This window comes from Ahaetulla prasina, chromosome 7, assembly GCF_028640845.1.
Source record: "Ahaetulla prasina isolate Xishuangbanna chromosome 7, ASM2864084v1, whole genome shotgun sequence".
NCBI classification, from domain to species: domain Eukaryota; kingdom Metazoa; phylum Chordata; class Lepidosauria; order Squamata; family Colubridae; genus Ahaetulla; species Ahaetulla prasina.
Genome location: NC_080545.1, coordinates 80,988,799 through 81,007,374, shown reverse-complemented (window position 1 = coordinate 81,007,374; position 18,576 = coordinate 80,988,799). Strand labels below are relative to the sequence as shown.

The 18,576-nt window shown below is 41.5% G+C and overlaps 1 protein-coding gene across 5 annotated transcripts in view; it reads left to right on the top strand.

The window, feature by feature from the left end:
• DNM1L (dynamin 1 like) overlaps positions 1-18,576 on the top strand; it is a 48,705-nt gene that overhangs the window by 27,127 nt on the left and 3,002 nt on the right. For 3 of the 5 annotated variants that reach the window (XM_058191581.1, XM_058191582.1, XM_058191585.1), the window contains 13 exons: positions 1,211-1,373; positions 2,589-2,709; positions 4,854-4,985; positions 5,947-6,153; positions 7,555-7,675; positions 8,688-8,843; positions 10,035-10,124; positions 10,682-10,774; positions 11,936-11,992; positions 12,208-12,285; positions 15,047-15,214; positions 15,725-15,834; positions 17,612-17,771. In XM_058191581.1, coding sequence (XP_058047564.1) covers positions 1,211-1,373; positions 2,589-2,709; positions 4,854-4,985; positions 5,947-6,153; positions 7,555-7,675; positions 8,688-8,843; positions 10,035-10,124; positions 10,682-10,774; positions 11,936-11,992; positions 12,208-12,285; positions 15,047-15,214; positions 15,725-15,834; positions 17,612-17,771 — 1,656 coding nt within the window. The remainder of the gene's footprint in view (positions 1-1,210; positions 1,374-2,588; positions 2,710-4,853; positions 4,986-5,946; positions 6,154-7,554; positions 7,676-8,687; positions 8,844-10,034; positions 10,125-10,681; positions 10,775-11,935; positions 11,993-12,207; positions 12,286-15,046; positions 15,215-15,724; positions 15,835-17,611; positions 17,772-18,576) is intronic. The other 2 variants (XM_058191583.1, XM_058191584.1) reach the window with 1 other exon arrangement.

Here is an 18,576-nt window from a genome sequence, read left to right as displayed (position 1 = left end):
AGATAGCAAATTATACTGTATTGCACTTACTTTCAAAATGATTCTTACCTGGGTCCTAGCTTTGTCTACCCTTTCATGGATTACTTCCTTGTTGTGGCGAAAGCTACGGCAAATCTAGATAGCTTACTAAAAAGCAGAGACATCACCCTGCCAACAAAAGTGCTTATAGTCAAGGCTATGGTTTTCCCAGTTGCAATGTATGACTGTGAAAGTTGGACCATAAGAAAGGCTGAGTGCCAAAGAATTGAGGCCTTTGAACTATGGTGCTGGAGAAGACTCCTGCGAGTCCATTGGACTGCAAGGCGAACAAACCGGTCAATCCTAGAGGAGATCAACCCTGACTGCTCTTTAAAAGGCCAGATCCTGAAGATGAAACTGAAATCCTTTGGCCACCTAATGAGAAGGAAGGGCTCACTGGAGAAGAGCCTAATGCTGGGAAAGATTGAGGGCAAAAGAAGAATGGGACGACAGAGAACGAGGTGGCTGGATGGAGTCACTGAAGCAATAGGGGTGAGCTTAAATGGACTCCAGAGGATGGTAGATGACAGAAAGGCCTGGAGGAACGCTGTCCATGGGGTCATGGGGTCATGACACGACTTCGCAACTAACAACAAGAAGACCTGGGAATGGGATAGAGGCTTTTCGACATTTTTTTGTAGACTTACCTGCGTCATGTGTCTGACTGGTGGAACCAGCCCCAGTTAGAACATCAGACTTGATCCCAAGTGCCTGCAAAGCGTGGTTACCCAGGACCCATTCATGTAGTGAACGTTGCCCATGGGGTCATGATGGGTCAGACATGACTTCACAACTAACAACAACAACAAGCTGTGTCTACATCATCACTTTGCACTGTCTTCTGTGGCAGTATTTCTTAACCTCAGCAACTTTAAAATGTGTGGACCTCTGCTCCCAGAATTCCCCAACCGCATACTGGCACACATCTTAAAAGTTGCTGAGAAACACTTTTCTATGAAGCCTTTTCTTCTAACCCTGCAGCACAGATCTCTTCAAATAATCATCTTGCATTTATTTTCCCCAATTGGCATCCTTCACATTTCCTTGAAGTGTAACTTTTATCATTGCAGCTATACTAGTTTGGAACTTGGGGAGTTTAAACAAACACTTTGAGTTTCTTATGTGACTTTAAAGAAAAAGATTCATAGGGATTCTCCCTACTAAAGTTGGTTTATTTTTTTCCCCCTCCTAGGTACCCGTAGGTGATCAGCCAAAAGATATTGAACTTCAGATCCGAGAACTAATTCTTCGCTTCATTAGTAACCCCAATTCAATTATTCTGGCAGTCACTGCTGCCAACACAGACATGGCCACCTCTGAGGCACTGAAAATAGCCCGGGAGGTAGATCCAGATGGTAAGTACAAAAGGTGTATTCCAGATAGTCTATCTCCAGGAAATATTTGAAAGCCCAGTTGATGGTTTGATGTCACCTTGTCATAACATCTGTTCTTAGAAAATGCATATTCTCCATTGGAATGAGTCAATAAGCCTTCTGATTGGAGGGTTTCAGACAAAACACAGGGCTAAGTCCCATAAATTACCAAGAGCAGCTGGGAAGGCATTCAGTTACTGCTCAAGGATTACTACAGAGTTATATATAAAGTGAGGGAGGCAGAATACTTACCCCACATGGCTCTCAGCTTGTTTTATTAACTTTATTGAAAGTAACTATAGTATCAGGTTAGAGTTTACCAGTTCTGAGCCCTCTCTTAATGCAAGTCAGGTTTGACAGGCTGAATGGTACTTGGGAGCAGAATAAAGTAAATAATGGACTAGGAGGAACGCTTAGCCCTGAAGCGTGTTTCACTTTGTGAATCCTTGTTTATGAAGCCTAGAACAATTGTCTCAGATGCTGAGGTGTTTCGCTTTGCAAATGTATGCTGTTGTTAATTTCTTACGTTTGGATTTATTTCTGCTTCCATGTTCTGGTTATGTTTCGGTTTTGTTTTAATCATTAAACTTCAAAGCAACAGAGATTTAATTTTGATGCTTTGCTCTGTATAAGCTTACTGCAAATCATCATCATTAGCTTTTTTATTGAAACTTCTTTGAGAGAGAGAGTGTGTTTATTTTATATTGTTCATGGTAACACAAAGGAATTAAAGTATATCTTTGTTTAATAAAGATAAAGAATTTATACACAATGTACATCACCAAGACTGAACTAGTATCAAGCCAAAAAGGTCCCAGTTCAAATGCACTCAGCTTTCCTAGTTTGCTTGGCAGTTCCTATTAACAGAACAAACCAAGAGGTGGTGATTCAGAAATGAGTACATTAGCAGGATTATAAGAAACTACAAGTCAGAAAAACTCTGACGTAGCACTATGCGTGAGGCAGCTTAGAGTAACTTCACAATTTGCATTAAATCAGAGAATGGTTCAACCTTTAAATAGTGAATTTCCCTTCTGCATGGCCTTGTTTAATGGGCAACTTTGCACCTTTTTCACCTTTTTTCCCTTTCCTTTCCTTTTTGTTTTATTTTTACTTTGGGTAGATATTTCCTAGGTTTGAAAAGTTAAATACATGACCAGCTTAATGTAAATGACAGTTTTCCTGCCGCTCTGATAGGGCGGCGTACCCTTGCTGTGATCACAAAGCTGGATCTCATGGATGCTGGCACAGATGCCATGGATGTACTTATGGGAAGAGTAATACCTGTGAAGCTTGGCATCATTGGTGTGGTCAACAGGTGAGTGTGGAGTGGCATGAGAATTTGATTCCCAAAGAATTCTTTTTATTCCCACACATCCCAAACTTAAAATTCTCAAACTTTTATATTCTATAAACTAGAGATTAGGAGATATTTCTTTGCTACAGTCATTTTGAAACAGGAAACACGCACAACTGTAAGACGGGTCTCCCAAAGGTGCTTTTTCAAGAGGCAACTGGACTTCAGCTCTGAAGAAGCTTCTTGGGTGAGAAGCGAAACGTCTTCAAGGAAAAACAAAGAAAGTCCAATTGCCTCTTGAAAAAGCACCTTTGGGACAACTATGACCTGGTGTCAACTCGCAAAGTATCCCTGTCCTGCTCTTGAGTTGCCATAGGCCAGCGGGGATGGGAAACCGGCAAAATAGCACGGCAGCCAAAGACAAACACACATTCCATGCGTATCTCTCTCAAGGTTGTATCCCAGAGTTACTCACAGCAGCCGGAGGGGAGTGACCTCTACAACCCACAAAACTGCTCCGTTGGCGAATGTGATTGATGGCACACCCTGGGGAGAAGCGGGGAAACAGGTTCATAATTGGAGCATAAATTACGTAGGGTCAGAGCTGGCTTCACTTGGGAACATGCCGACATGAAGCTCCTAATAAATAACTGGATTTCTTTTGAAGCTTGGCTCGAGGCTCATGATTTAATTAGGGCATCCGTCGGAACCCTGACACCTGGATGACTGAGAATCTCCATAGATATATATATAGGATGGGTCCCAAAATAGAAATAATAATAAATAGCAAAGACCATCCTCCCCTCCCTTCTTTCCAAACTTGAAGAAACTGGGCACACACATGTCCTTGCCTTGCACACAGGGCATTCTTTTCCTGTTCCCCACACTCTTTATCCCCAACCCTCTTTATCCCTGTTCCTTTGCCTCTGATAGCAAAAAAAAAAAAGAGAGAGAGAGAGAGAGAGATGGTGTTGTGGCTCCAGCCCCCAAGCCGGCCCCCGAGCCTGCCCTCATGGAGGAGAGTGACTCGGAGAATAAGGGAGAGGAGCCAGCAGGACCTCCCTTGCCAGGACCCTCCTCGCTGGCACCGCCCCAAGTTCCAACTGCAGGCCAGGAGGAGGAGCTGGCAAGGCCTCCCTCTCCTGGACCCTCCTCTTCCTCCTCCTGGCAACGCCCCAAGTCCCAGCTGCTGAGGATCAATCCTGGATTGACCTGAGGCAGCGACGTAAAGATAAGCGTGCGCAACAGAGGAAAAGGTGTGGCAGGCTCAGAGAGTGCTGAGTCATGGAGCCACACCCCATAGGGGATAAAAGCGGGTGGAGCTGCCGTTGGGCTTCGTGACGGACAAAAAAACTACCCAGCGTGTGTTGCAGCTCAGTCGATCGGGAGTTAAAGGCCTTTCTTTCCTGTAAGCTTGGCAACGGGACTGGGACACAAATGCTTTTATCTCTGCCCGAGATTAAGACTTCAGAACTTGGCAGGCCTCTGCACGGTCACTGCCAAGCCTTGTGCTTCCTACAGAAGAATCAGGTCCGTGTCAATAAAAGGACTGTGAAACTCGCGTTTCTCTGTGACGTGGAAGTGGGGACAGAACAGATGGGCAACATTTAACAGGTTAGGTGGCTACTTTGCCTTCCTGGAGTAGGCAAATGGTGATTCACTGGGAGGGATAGAGTCAAAGTTCGTCAGCAATGCCTTAGCGCTGGTAAACCCCGCTCACTTCTGATATAAATAGTGTGTTCCTATGTCTGGAAAGTGTGTTTCTATATCTAACAAAAGGACATGGGAAATTCTGAGAGCAGATAAGATTAATGAAAAAAACAGTTAGGATTTGGCATCATCGCAGACCCTATATATTGATATACGTTTCATGCCAGGTCTGCGTCTTGTCATATAGGCAAAACAGTAGAAGTGGTATTGTGGTTGCAATTTTGCACAGAAAGCAAAAAAAAAAAAAAAAAAGAGAGAGAGAGAGAGAGAGAGAGAGAGAAAATAAATCCCAAAATATAAAAAAACCTCTGTTGATGGGCCATCAATAGGAAAAGAATATGAATAAGATCTACTTCATATGCTGCAAATGGCCAGTTCCCATTGGTGATGAATAAGATGTGAAGTCTTTTATTACAGTATTCACAATAAGTTCTTAAAATCTCATTAACCTGCAGGAGTCAGCTGGATATTAATACTAAGAAGAGCGTGGCTGATTCGATTCGTGATGAATATGGTTTTCTCCAGAAGAAGTATCCCTCTTTAGCCAACCGCAATGGGACAAAGTATCTAGCTAGAACACTTAACAGGTAAAGGGTGTTGTTCTGAGCTTAAGTTGCAACTTGATTTTTTTTCTATTATTATTATTATTATTATTATTATTATTATTATTATTATTATTATTATTATTATTATTATTATTATTATTATTATCTTATTTTTTATTTCTTAAATTTGTTTGCTCTCCCATCTCGCCACAAGGCAACTCTGGGCAGTTTATAACATTAATATGAAACCATAAATATCAAGGGTGAAATATAAAATTTGTTACTACTGGTTCTGTGGGCGTGGCTTGGTGTGTGTGTGGGTTAATGTGACTGGGTGGGTGTGGCCAACTTTTTTAAAAAAAACTTTTAAAAGCATTTTTTCTGCAACCTCTTCGGCTGAAGAGGTTGTAGAAAAAATGCTTTTACAACTCAGCTGGGATTGCAAGAGGAGCCTTTTAAAAGCATTTTTTTAACAATCTCTTCGGCTGAAGAGGTTGTAGAAAAAATGCTTTTAAAAGGTTCTGATGATCCCAGCTGAGCTGCGCGATCATCAGAGACTTTTTTTTTTTAACTTTTAAAAGCATTTTTTTCGGCCGAAGAAAAAATGCTTTTAAAAGTAAAAAAAACCAATGTTATTGCATTTAAATATCCTGCCTGGAGATTTAAAAATATTTTAAATAATTAAAACTAATCAATAATGTAGCTTATATAGCTGAATACTGTTAAGTCTTTCAAATTGTATATCATCTATTAAAATTAAAGTGTTTGAGGAATAGTCTGGAACATCTCAGTGAAATACTTTAGCCTACTATAAATTGATAGCTTTTTTGTTCAAAAAATCTCAGTTCGTTGTATATATTTTTCAATCAGAAACTGCTGGTATTCAGGCTCCTAGAAGTTCATTTGTTTACTAGCCAAAATGTGGAATGAAAACTTGAACAGATTGCATGTTTAGATCATCTTTCTAACATTTTCTTTCCCTCTCTCCAAACTTTGCTTTTAGGCTACTCATGCATCACATTAGAGATTGCTTACCTGAACTGAAAACCAGAATCAATGTTTTAGCTGCCCAGTATCAGTCTCTGCTCAACAGTTATGGAGAACCAGTAGATGATAAGAGTGCCACATTATTGCAGCTTATTACCAAATTTGCCACTGAATATTGCAACACCATTGAAGGGACAGCAAAATACATAGAGACTTCAGAACTGTAAGCAAATGTTACAGATTTTGCTATAGATGATTAGCCTTTCTAGATCAGTCCTGTCAAACCCATGGGTTGGATATGGCCCGCGCAGGCCATGCCCACCCCGGCTCTGCCAAGGCAAAAAACATTGTGATATGTCACAATGTGGTCCGCGATGCGAGCGGATTTGACACACCTCTTCTAGATCAGGGGTCTCCAACCTTGGTGTCTTTAAGACTTGTGGACTTCAACTCCCAGAGGAACTCTGGGAGTTGAAGTCCACAAGTCTTAAAGATGCCAAGATTGGAAACCCCTGTTCTAGATGATAGAGGATACATACTTATCTACAAGTAATTCTTGCTCAATGTCCACTTGTTTAGTGACTGTTCAAAGTTAAGCAACACTGAACGAGAGGTAATTACAAGTAGTCCTCGACTAACAACTGGTTGCTTAGTGACTATTCAGAATTAAGATGGACTTGACCCAGATTCAAAGTTTTAACAGCTCTTCCCTCCTCCCTCCCCCCAGTTGTGTTATCACAATTTGGGGATGGGGTGGGGGTGGTTGGCAGGCAGCCCTCATTTATAGCTATCTGCAGATCCCATAGTCATATGACCATAATTTTGATGGGTTTTTTCCCCCTAGAAACTGCCATTTACTTCGTTTCTGGCAAAAAAAAATGTCTATTGTAGAAATGGGTTTGCTTTACAACCATGTTATTTGCTTCACGACTGCCATATTAGCTTAATGATCCCCACAAAAAATGTAAAAATAGGTCGGTCATGACTTACAGTCATCATTATATATGATGGAAATTCTGGGCTCTGTTATGTTCATAAGTTGAGGATTGCCTATGCAACTGGTCCTCGCAGTTGTGGCTGTCTCAGCGTCCAATGGTCACACAATCGCCATTTGCAATCTTCACTGCCAGCTTTTGAGAGACAAAGTCCATGGGGAAGCCAGCAAGAGCTTGCAGATGGCAGTCAGGTGGCCCTGGGGCACTGTGACTTCACAGAATGGATCTTACAGTGGCAACTGAGAATGCTGGAACTGTTGTTGGTGCAGTCATATAACATTACACATTACAACTGTGTTGTTGAGCAACAGAGTTCCTGGTCCCAATTATCATTGTTAAGTGGATCCTCATTAGTAAGCTTACCTGCTTAGTAAGTTTTAGTAAACCGTGATAAATATGATAAATATGAACTGATTGCCAAGGATCTGAATTTTGATCATGTGACCATGGGGACTGTCACATGACCGGTGCAACGGTCATAAGTGTGAAAAATGGTCATAAGTCACTTTTTTTCAGTGCCGTTGTAACTTTGAACAGTCACACTAAATGAACTGTTGTAAGATGAGGACTCCCTGTACCTATAATACAATTTGGCTTACTCGTTTCCTGTTTCTTTTCCCATCTTTTAGGTGTGGTGGAGCTAGAATTTGCTACATTTTTCATGAAACCTTCGGGCGCACCTTAGAGTCTGTGGATCCATTAGGTGGCCTTAACACCATTGACATCCTGACTGCCATTAGAAATGCTACTGTAGGTATTATCCTTTTATAACTACTCAGTGAGATACTTTTTCTGGTTAAAACAGAGACTCTGTGGTCAGGGTGGTGGTCTTAATAATAGAATGATCTGCTCAATGTTTCATTGCCCTATTCCAGGGGTCTGCAAACTTGGCTCTTTTAAGACTTGTGGACTTTATTTATTTTATTTATTTATTTATTTGTCAAACACAACAATATGTATAAGCATGAAATAACCATACGAATTGGATACAACCAAAGGGAACATTAGGACAGGAACGGTAGGCACGCTGGTGCTCTTATGCACGCCCCTTACAGACTTCTTAGGAATGGGAATGAGGTCAATAGTAGATAGTCTTTGGTTAAAGCTTTGGGGATTTTGGGAAGAGACCACGGAGTCAGGTAGTTTCATTCCAGGTATTAACAACTCTGTTACTGAAGTCATATTTTCTACAATCAAGATTGGAGCGGTTCACTTTAAGTTTAAATCTATTGTGTGCTCATGTATTGTTGCGATTGAAGCTGAAGTAGTCTTCAACAGGAAGGACATTGTAGCAGATGATTTTATGAGTTAAACTCAGGTCATGTCAAAGGCGGCGGAGTTCTAAATTTTCTAAACCCTGGATTTCAAGTCTGATGGCATAAGGTATTTTGTTGTGAGCAGAGGAGTGGAGAACTCTTCTTGTAAAATATTTCTGGACACACTCAATTGTATTAATGTCCGAAATGAAGTGTGGGTTCCAGACAGGCGAGCTGTAATCGAGAATTGGTCTAGCAAATGTTTTGTATGCTCTGGTTAGTAGTGTAATCTTTCTGGAGAAGAAGCTGCGCAAGATTAGGTTTACAACTCTTAAAGCCTTTTTGGCGATGGCTGAGGTTTACTGGCTGAGGAACTCTGGGAGTTGAAGTCCACAAGTCTTAAAAGAGCCAAGTTTGCAGACCCCTGCCCTATTCAGTATGGTGATAACAGTATAGTGTTTTTGTGATAACAAAAAAAATAATTTAATTGCTTTCCTTTTGATCAGGGCCCCCGGCCTGCGTTGTTTGTACCTGAAGTTTCATTTGAATTGTTAGTAAAGAGGCAAATCAAACGCTTGGAAGAGCCCAGCTTGCGATGTGTGGAACTTGTTCATGAGGAAATGCAGCGGATCATTCAACACTGTAGCAATTACAGCACCCAGGTAAAAGAAGCAGCTGGTGGGTAGAAGTTGTTGCTGGTAGAGCTTGACTTGATGTGGGCAGGCTGGAAAATTCTCTGCCAAGGCTATCAAAGTAATGCAGTCTGTAAATTATAATCTCCTTGGAGATGAAGGAGAGTTCTTCTCATTAAGGAAAAAAAATTAAACGAACAGGTGTTGGATTAATAATAGATTCTTCTAGTGGGCTGTGTGCATACTTAGACACAGGGGGATCTTTTTAGTATAGCCATGCAAGCAAATGCTTTGCTTCATCATCTCTTACACAGTGTAGTGCCCCAGATGATTCTGGACAAATGCCACAATTCGTCCAGCCTGGTTGTTGATAACATTGGCTGAAAGTCAAGAGACTATAGTCTAAAACATCATAATGGGAAAAGATTCGTTATCTTAAATAGGAAGCTAAGGAAGCTTGAGAAGTGCATCAAGTAAGAGGAGAGTCACAGAGGTTCTCTTTTACTTTATAGGGGTAAGAGGATGAGGATTTCACGAGACATACTTCTGCTCTGTTGAGTTAATTAGAGAAGAGTGATTGACACCAGTATAAAGGGATGGAATCCTCTTAAGTCAGGCGTGTCAAACTCGATTTCATTGAGGGCCGCATCAGGGTTGTGTTTGACCTCTGGGGGTCAGGGTGGATGTGGCCAGCTTGACATCACTCATGTCAGGGGCGCCTGTGGTGGCTCAAGTGCTCTGCCAGCGAAAACGGGCTCCCGAGCTCTGTTTTCGACTGCGACGGCCTCCTGCAACCGTCTGTCAGCGAAAACTGAGCTTGGGAGGGCTGCACGGCCTTCACGAGCTCTCTTTTCTCTGGCAGAGGCACCACAGGCTAGTTATTTGTTGTTTCCAGGGCAGCCCCACGGGCCCAATCTAATCACCTCACGGGCTGGATCCGGCCGCCCGGCTTTGAGTTTGACACCCCTGCTCTAAGTGGAACTCAAGCAAAACTCCTTTAGATTTGCTTTTGAAATGAAGTCCACAAGCAGGGGGGGTAGAGATAGTTTCTGGAATTGGGATGGTCCTGGGTGCACTCAGTGGTCTCTGCTGATTTACAGGAATTGTATCATTTATGAAGACCAGCTTCTTCTGGAAACTAAATGTTCTAGTTCATTCATTTTGACCATTCTGTTTTTGATTATAGCAAATGAAATCCTGTGCTGTTTTGCTTGTATTCAGGAATTGCTGAGATTTCCTAAACTCCATGATGCCATTGTTGAGGTTGTGACCAGTCTTTTGCGCCGAAGGCTACCAATTACAAATGAAATGGTAATCAGGGTGGAGATTCTTGTTTTGTGACACTTTTGGTTACGTGAAAACATGAGACAAATATTATGAGAAAATCACTCTGGGGCTTGTTGCTAAACAATATTTTGGTGATTAAATAGCAGTTTTGCATGTGACACCTGCAATTTCTGATAGAAGTATATAGAATAAGCTTCCTTTATAGGACTTAAGCTTCAGTTTGTTACATCTTCATATGGTAACAAACTCCATTATATTCAGTACATGGGATCACTTATAAATATGTGGCTTAACTCTGAATCAAATATTCATAAGAACTTGACTTTCCATTTTATTTTAAAAAAAGTGATCTACATTAAAGGCTGCAAAGTATCGAAACACGATACATGTGGCATAAACTTTGAGAACTATAAAATTACTTTGAAACAAAACAAGCAGCTTACAAAAACTTAATATGAGAAATTTGCTGAGAAAAAATATTTTTGTTCTAGATGCAGTGTTCAATGCCAGCTGAATTTTGTCGTTTTTCATTGGAATTAAAGTTTTGATTTTTTTTTTCTCTCTCTGTTATTTTCTTCTAGGTTCACAACTTAGTAGCCATTGAGTTGGCTTATATCAACACCAAGCATCCAGATTTTGCAGATGCTTGTGGGCTAATAAACAATAATATAGAGGTAAAGGAGAAAATCTCATCTTCTCAAACGTTTATGATACATTATTAAACTTACTAGACTTTCATATCAACTGCTGAGGATGGATTCTTTGTTTGCCTGATTGGGAATGTTAGCTCAGGGGTCTGCAAACTTGGCTCTTTTAAGACTTGTGGCTGAGGAACTCTGGGAGTTGAAGTCCACAGGTCTTAAAAGAGTCAAGTTTGCAGACCCCTGTGTTAGCTCAAACATAACTTATCAACTTGCTTGTGTGACAGAAACATCTGTGCCTCCAATTTTTGGAGGTAGAACAGGCTGCAAGACTTCTTTTTGTTAGAGAATATGCTTTAACTAGTTAGAATGCAGTATTGCAGGCTAACTCTGCCAACAGCCAGGAGCAAGATTCTAACCACCTCAAGGTTGACTCAGCCTTCCATCCTTCCAAGGTCGGTAAAATGAGGACCCAGATTGTTGGAGGCAATATGCTGACATTGTAAACCACTCAGAGAGTGCTGTAAAGCGGTATATAAGTCTAAGTGCTATTGTTGTTGCGCTTGCTATTAACTCATCTTTAACTCTTACTGAGTTTGCAGAAATCAGGCTTAGATAAATATGTGTGCATTTGAGTTAGTATGGACTTCTGGAGAGTACCAGGGCTAGTCCCTGCAGTTTTCTTGGCAAGGTTTTCAAAAGTGGTTAGCCAATGTCATCATCCTAGGGCAGAGGTTGGCAACCTTAAACACTCAAAGAGCCACAAAGGTCCTAACCTGAAGCCCCCCATTCAATTCTGGAGCCAACCGGAAGTCTGGTTTGCCCCACCATAGTCTTCTAGCGCGGCCAACTGGAAGTCCTGTTCCCCCCACAGCCCACCATAGAGTCTTCTCCTAGCACAGCGTCCTTTTTCCTCTACCTGTCTTAACTGAAATCCCTATCAATTGTGGAGCCGACTGACAGGGAGCCGCACCAGAGGGATGAAAGAGCCACATGTGGCTCCAGAGCCGCAAGTTGCCGACCCCTGTCCTAGGGTTAGGAAAAAATGACTGGATTAAGGCCAATCATCTGGCTTTGTATTTAAGGCAGAACTAGAACGTTGAGTCTCCCAGTTGCTGTCTGATGACTTAAGAATCAGGATTTGATTGCTGTTTTGATAGTTAATTTCTAATCCCACATTTTTTTTTCTTAAAGGAACAAAGGCGGAACAGGTTAGCTAGAGAGATGTCTTCTCTTGGATTACGGGACAAGGTGAGTGTGTGTCTGATATAAAACGGACAAGGTTTTGTAGGTGCCAAACAGCTTGCTTTTTTAGCATTTTTTTAAGGGAGTCCAAATTGCTATTTAGTGTACCTCTTATTTCCGAGATTCAGCAAGTAAAGGGGATAAAAGAGACTGATTAAACTTAATGCATGAGGTATTGTCAAGCAATACTGATATCCTTCTCTGCCCTTGCCTTTTTTTAGTCCAATAAGCCTCCTGGTGTTATGGCACCATCTTCTCAGGAGACTTCTGCTGCTGGTTCTGCTGAGGTTGATGGCAAGGTCTGTCTCTCTTTCTTCTAAGCACTGCATGCTTAGTTATTTTGTGCTGTACCTTGGTCAATTGAGCATGGCCCTCAAAGACAGCTGATGTGATGGCTCAAAATTCACTGTTCAGGTCGATTGTGTGTCTTCAGGTATTAGCTTAGTGAATGGTGTTGGGGTAAAGGGTTTCATCTTGGGTTCTAGGCAGCTCTGAGTGTTTAGTGGGTTTAGCGGCTTTGTTGCATGAAAGCTAAGTAGGATCGGATGTAGGAAGTAGTATATTTGGATAGGAAGTTATCAGAAAAACTTAGAGCCGTGATGGGGACTCTATGGCATGTGTGCCAGAGGTGGCACGCAGAGCCCTCTCTGTAGGCACGTGCACCATCACCAACTGCTCTTCTGGTTTCCGGCACGCGCATGCACGCTGTCCAGCTGATCTTTGCGCATGCTAGAGCCCCAGAAACGTGAAGACCAGCTGGCTGGTGCTCTGGCATGGGTTTCCGGCGCATGCGCATGGCAGAAGATGAGGTGGTCAGCATGTGCATGCACATTGGCCAGCTGGTTTTTGGGTTTTCGGGGCTGCAGTTTCTGCATGTGTGTTCCAGTTTGGGTACTTGATGCCGAAAAGGTTCACCATCCCTGACATAGAGCTTCAGACTAAATTAGGAAGTTAAAAAACAAAACAGAAAGCCTGGAATATGAAACCACTTCCACATTGATGTCAAGAAAGTTACGTGAATATCTCTAGGCTCCAGAAGTTGATTCTGACTCAAGAAATTTTTACCTTTTTACCTCAGTGTTTACCTCAGAGTGAAGTTATGGTGACCATAGTCCTTGACCTATAGCAATAATTGAGTCCAAAATATCCATTGCTAAGCAAGACAGTTGCTAACTGAGTTTTATGATGTTTTTATCTCATTTGTTAAGCGAATTAATGCAGCCATTAAGTGAATCATGTGGTCCTTAAGCAAATCTGGTTTCCCCTATTGACTTTTGCTCCTTGGAAGCTGGCTGGGAAGGTTCCACATGATAATCACATGACCCCCCAGGACACTGCAACTGTCATAAACACTTGCCTATTGTCAAGTGCCTGAATTTTGGTCATGTGACCATGGAGATGTTGCAATGGTCATAAGGGTGAAAAACAGTCATAAGTCAAGTTACATTTGGATATTATTGGGAACGAGATTTAATTTTGATCTTTGTCATGAGAAGCTGACTCTCTGGGATAAATATTTTTAAAAATGAGAAGTAAAATCTGTAAAAGAAAAATTGGACTAAAAAGGAGTTAGCAACCTGTATCATTTTATTGCTAATTATACTTTTTAAAGAAACTCTGAATAAGAGCTGCCTAAAAATGCTAAGTGGCAATTTATTCAATTAAAACATTGGTTTTTCAGTTTGTATCTAATGTGTCAGAAGCATCAAATCATCTTAATTTTTTTTAATAGCTAAGACAACAGTTCATCTTTATCAGCAATTGAAGAATCATATTGTTATAAATACTGACAATTTATAAGAAAGAATTAGGTAAAGAATTAGGGTATCCCGTTTTAATGGTTAATGCTCTTCGCTTTTAAAGAACATAAAAATATATTTTATGAACTTAAGACTAATTCAGTAAAAAAAAAAACACTAGCAGGGTTTACAAGACACCTGAGCAGATTATCTACCATTATCTGTTGAAAAGGTAATATATACAAAGGCAGTGGTTGAGAAATTCTTACAAATCTATGCAGTTAATGAAAAATTAAGAGCAGGGGATTTTTTAAAAAGTTGATGTTTTGTTAATTAGAGATCAGATATTTAAAACGTAGAACAAAGAATGGAAATGAGTTTTAAGAATTAAAATGTAGGATTGCTAAAAGTGTACACAAGTCATGTTTATCATGTATATGTAAATCTGTGTATGTGCATATTCAAGTTAAATCATACTTTCTCATTTATTGGGGACAATATAGATTTGAATGGTGAAACAAAATTAATGGAGATAATTCATTAGCTTTTTTTTGTAATTATTCTGGAGAAATTAACTGTGTTAAGCTTATTCTAGGATTTAGGCTAAATTTTCCATGCATTTCCACTCAGCCTGACAATAGATTATTGTAGTTTCCACTTACAGGTTTACAGATTTGCATGTTAGGGAGTGTTGGTTGGACTAAAAGCTAATTGTACATTTTCTTGGATCAGTCTCAGCCTTCACCTCTTGTGTGTTTTTTGGTGTGTTTTTTGTCTTCCAGAGCAGGGGTCTCCAACCTTGGCAACTTTAAGCCTAGCGGACTTCAACTCCCAGAATTCCCCAGCCAGCAAAAGCTGGCTGGGGAATTCTGGGAGTTGAAGTCCGCCAGGCTTAAAGTTACCAAGGTTGGAGACCCCTGTTCCAGAGGACCATAAAGACCTGGCTCTTCCCCAAAACACTAGCCTAGGATGGGACTTCAACTGGGAGGCTGTTTGGTACAACGTCTTGGGGGTGGGGTGTACTTTTGCTTTTAGTTATTTTTTTAATGGATGTTGTGGGCTGCCTAGAATCATTATTTGAGATAGGAAGCCATATAAGTCCCATAAAATAAATAAATAACACACCTCTGTTACATTTACCTGTCAAGATAGTTAAACGGTTAAAATAATAGGGGTCGTGGGAGGATATGCCTTCCATTCTTAGTGATGGAATAAGAAAATTGAATACATTGACTGAACGAAATTGGAGGAAATATTCAGATAAGCACTTGTCTCATAAATAAGAAATTGAATTTGCATATTCTCTCTTTCCTCGAATTAGGCATCCCTTGCTGCCGGAGAAACAATTCCAGAATCTGGAACTGGCAATTGGAGAGGAATGCTGAAAACAACCAGGACGGAAGAGATATTAGCAGAGGAAAAATCCAAACCAGTAACGGTTCTACCCGCCAGCCCTCAAAAAGGCCACGCTGTAAACTTGCTAGATGTGGTAAGTGCCTAGAACTGTAGTGCCTGCAGTTTAGTAGATGACAAAGAACAAATTATTGAACACAAGTATTCTGATACACTGAAGAGAGCTCATCGTTTGAAGTATTTCTAACATCAAAGCTGTAAGTTGCCTTGACTCTTTTTGATTTGGCAATTTTATGAACCAGTTGTACTAATTTGTCACAGAAATGTGATTTGACAAATTGCCTGTCAGTCAATTGCAAAAGGCAGCTTTACTTGGAATAGCTTACATCCTGCGATGATATCTGTCACACCATCAAACATACACATCTGCCTATCCCAGATCCTTGGAAGGGATTCAATAGGTAGACAGAAAGGCCAAATCCAGCCTGAACATCTGGCTGACTCTGTGACGAACAACAACAGCAGCAACAATAATAAATAGTAGTATCTTATTAAAAAATCAGGCTAGCATTTGTGTACCAATGTTGTTTAATCTATTACACGTAATGTATTTGTGATTTTTGTTTACCTGTTACACTCCTTCTAGCCTGTTCCTGTTGCACGCAAGCTTTCAGCCCGGGAACAAAGAGATTGCGAAGTGATAGAACGTCTCATCAAATCCTATTTCCTAATTGTGAGGAAGAACATTCAAGACAGGTAAGATATATTAAAACCCCAAGAATGGTGACAGTTGTAGCTTGCATCCATGATCACATGGATGTTCTGATGTTTTTCTACAGACTTGGATACAACTGGGTTGATTTGAATGTAGGCCTTCAGTTTGCTTCCGTTTTAGTTCCTTACACCAATTCAGAATTTAAGCAAACAATGATTCAAAAGCAGGAATAAGCCAGTCTTTAGGAGAGGAGGGAGTTAGCAGGGAAAACATTTTGAGAGCACTTACATTCCTGCCATCCTTTGACTTTTTTCCCCAGCAGACATTTAAAGCAAGTATCATATTTTTCAGAGTATAAGACGCACTCCCCACCCCCAAAAGGCTGAAAGTTTGGGTGTATTTAGCTTTTTCAAAGCTTTTTTTCAGCCCTAACGAAGCGCTAGTGAGTGAAGCAATCTCCATGCTTTGCCTGCTCCCTTCGACTCTCAGCTGTGCTTTAGAAGCTTTTTTTCAGTGAAGCGATCTTCCGTGTTTTGCCTGCTCCCTCCTACTCTCAGCTGTGAAGCTTTTTTTCCAGTCCTAATGAGGCGCTAGCGAGTGAAGCAGATGTCCATGCTTTGCCTGCTTTTCTCATTGTTTCTCTCTCCAAAGATCAGTTGTGCTTTAGAAGCTGTTTTTTATCCCCAAGCAGGGGATAAAAACCAGCAAACTAATGTGCTGAAGCTGACCAAACTAAGGATGCTAGCCAGATGAATACCTGGTAGGCAGATTTTTTTTTCCTATTTTCCTCCCCAAAAACTATGCTGTGTCTTATTCTCCGAAAAATACGGTACTCATCTGTAGCTTCCTGCCAGTTTTCGCTTCTAAAAATCTTCATGGAGCTTGTTTTGAGGCTCAGAAGCCTTGCCCTGCTGGAGGCTGGTGTTTCATTTTATAGCATGTCAGTTTCTAGTGCTGGGCACAAGCCCTTATTTAAAGGACATAATGTGATTCAGTGGCCAGGTACATTGAATGAATACATAAAAATAGAATCCTAAAGCAACTGCCGTTTTTTTTCTGGCTCACACAGTTGTCTTCTGCAGCTTTTATAGGATCCCAGAAAAATATGTGTTCGCTTTAAAAAGTTCGTGGCTGGTAGGATATGCATGCCAGCACAAGCTCCCATCATCGTTTTCCTCTCAGATCTGGATTGCTGCACAATTCTTAACTATTTTTGGGAATAAAGATAAACTGGTAGACCCAGTTAGAAGAGTGAGGCAAGGAATACACCATCATTAGTCAAGGATGTCATGTTTCTGCAGTGTCATGCTTGCCTCTACTTCAGCTCTCCCCACTTGGCTATTTTATTTGCCCCACCCTTTTCTTTTGGCCATGTTGTGCTCAGTTGCCCTCGCTGTCCCCAGCTGACCTTCCCCATCTTCCTCCTTCCCTTGCTGATGAAATGTGCCTAGCAAGATAGCTGCTAACCTGATGATGACACATCTCATCATGGAGAAAGTCAGATGGGAGCAGCAGGTGGTGGAGCACAGGGCAGAGATGGAGAGAGATGGACAGATGAGGGGGAGTTGAAGCAAACCCTGAGGTCATAATTATGGACAAATTGCGAAGTGCCTGAATTTTGATCATCTGACCACAGAATGGTCATACTACAAATGACATCTCTGACTTTTCTTGTGTTTTCATTGTTTGCTTCTTGGACCGTAGAAACACATGTAACTGTTTAAAGAGAAATTTCCCCTTTTTGTCCCCCTAAGCTTAAAGCAGTTTATCTTCAGAAAGGTGCAGCAGTATGCTTGAACTGTTGCTGTTTGCTTTCAGTGTGCCAAAAGCAGTGATGCATTTTCTGGTGAACCACGTGAAAGATACTCTTCAGAGTGAGCTAGTTGGACAGCTGTACAAAGCGTTACTGCTGGATGATCTTTTAACTGAATCAGAGGACATGGCTCAGCGCAGGAAGGAGGCAGCTGACATGTTACAGGTACAGAGAACTTTTGCTGAAGGTTTAAATCCGAAGCATTGTAAATCCATATACATTTTGTTTTGTTCTACATACATTCTAGATCAGGGGTGTCAAAACTCAAGGCCCACGTGCGGACCCGTTCCATGGGGTGCTTAGATCTGGCCTGCAGGGCTGCCCTAGAAACAGCGAAAGACTGGCCCACGGTGCTTTTCCCAGTGAAAACAGGGGCCAGGGGGTGCACATGGCCTTCTGGGTTTTGTTTTTGCTGATAGAGGGCTGCAGGAAGCTGTTGCGGCAGAGAATGGAGCCTGGGATGGCCGCACATGACCCTTCCCTCTCCCGAGCTCAGTTTTGCTGGCAGAGGGCTAGCAAAACAAAACTAAAAGCAAAACAAAATAAAAGGGGAAATATTTCCCCTTTTGCAATTGAGCATCCAAAAAGGGACAGGAAAGGAGAAGGGGAAAGAGGAAAGACAAAGAAAAAAAAGGAAGGATGGGAAGAGAGCAAGGAAGGAAAAATAAGGAAAGAGGGGAAGGAAGAAGAAAGAATTAAGAGGGAAGGAAAAGGAGAAGGAAGGAAAGAGATTATAATAAGAGGGAGGAAGGGTCTGAGGGAAGCCTTGCCTTAGTGTTGTGTCTCGTCCGATCTCACCACAGCCGGGGCCTTCTTATCTGCTTCCGAACACGGAGGAATGTCCTAGTATGCCTCCCAGCCCCAGCCCTGGCTCCATGCCCAGACAGGCTGAAGAGAAGGAAGTATCTCCAGCCCCCAGCTCTGGCTCCATGCCCAGGCAAACGGAGCAACTAGACCCCTCCCCCTCCTC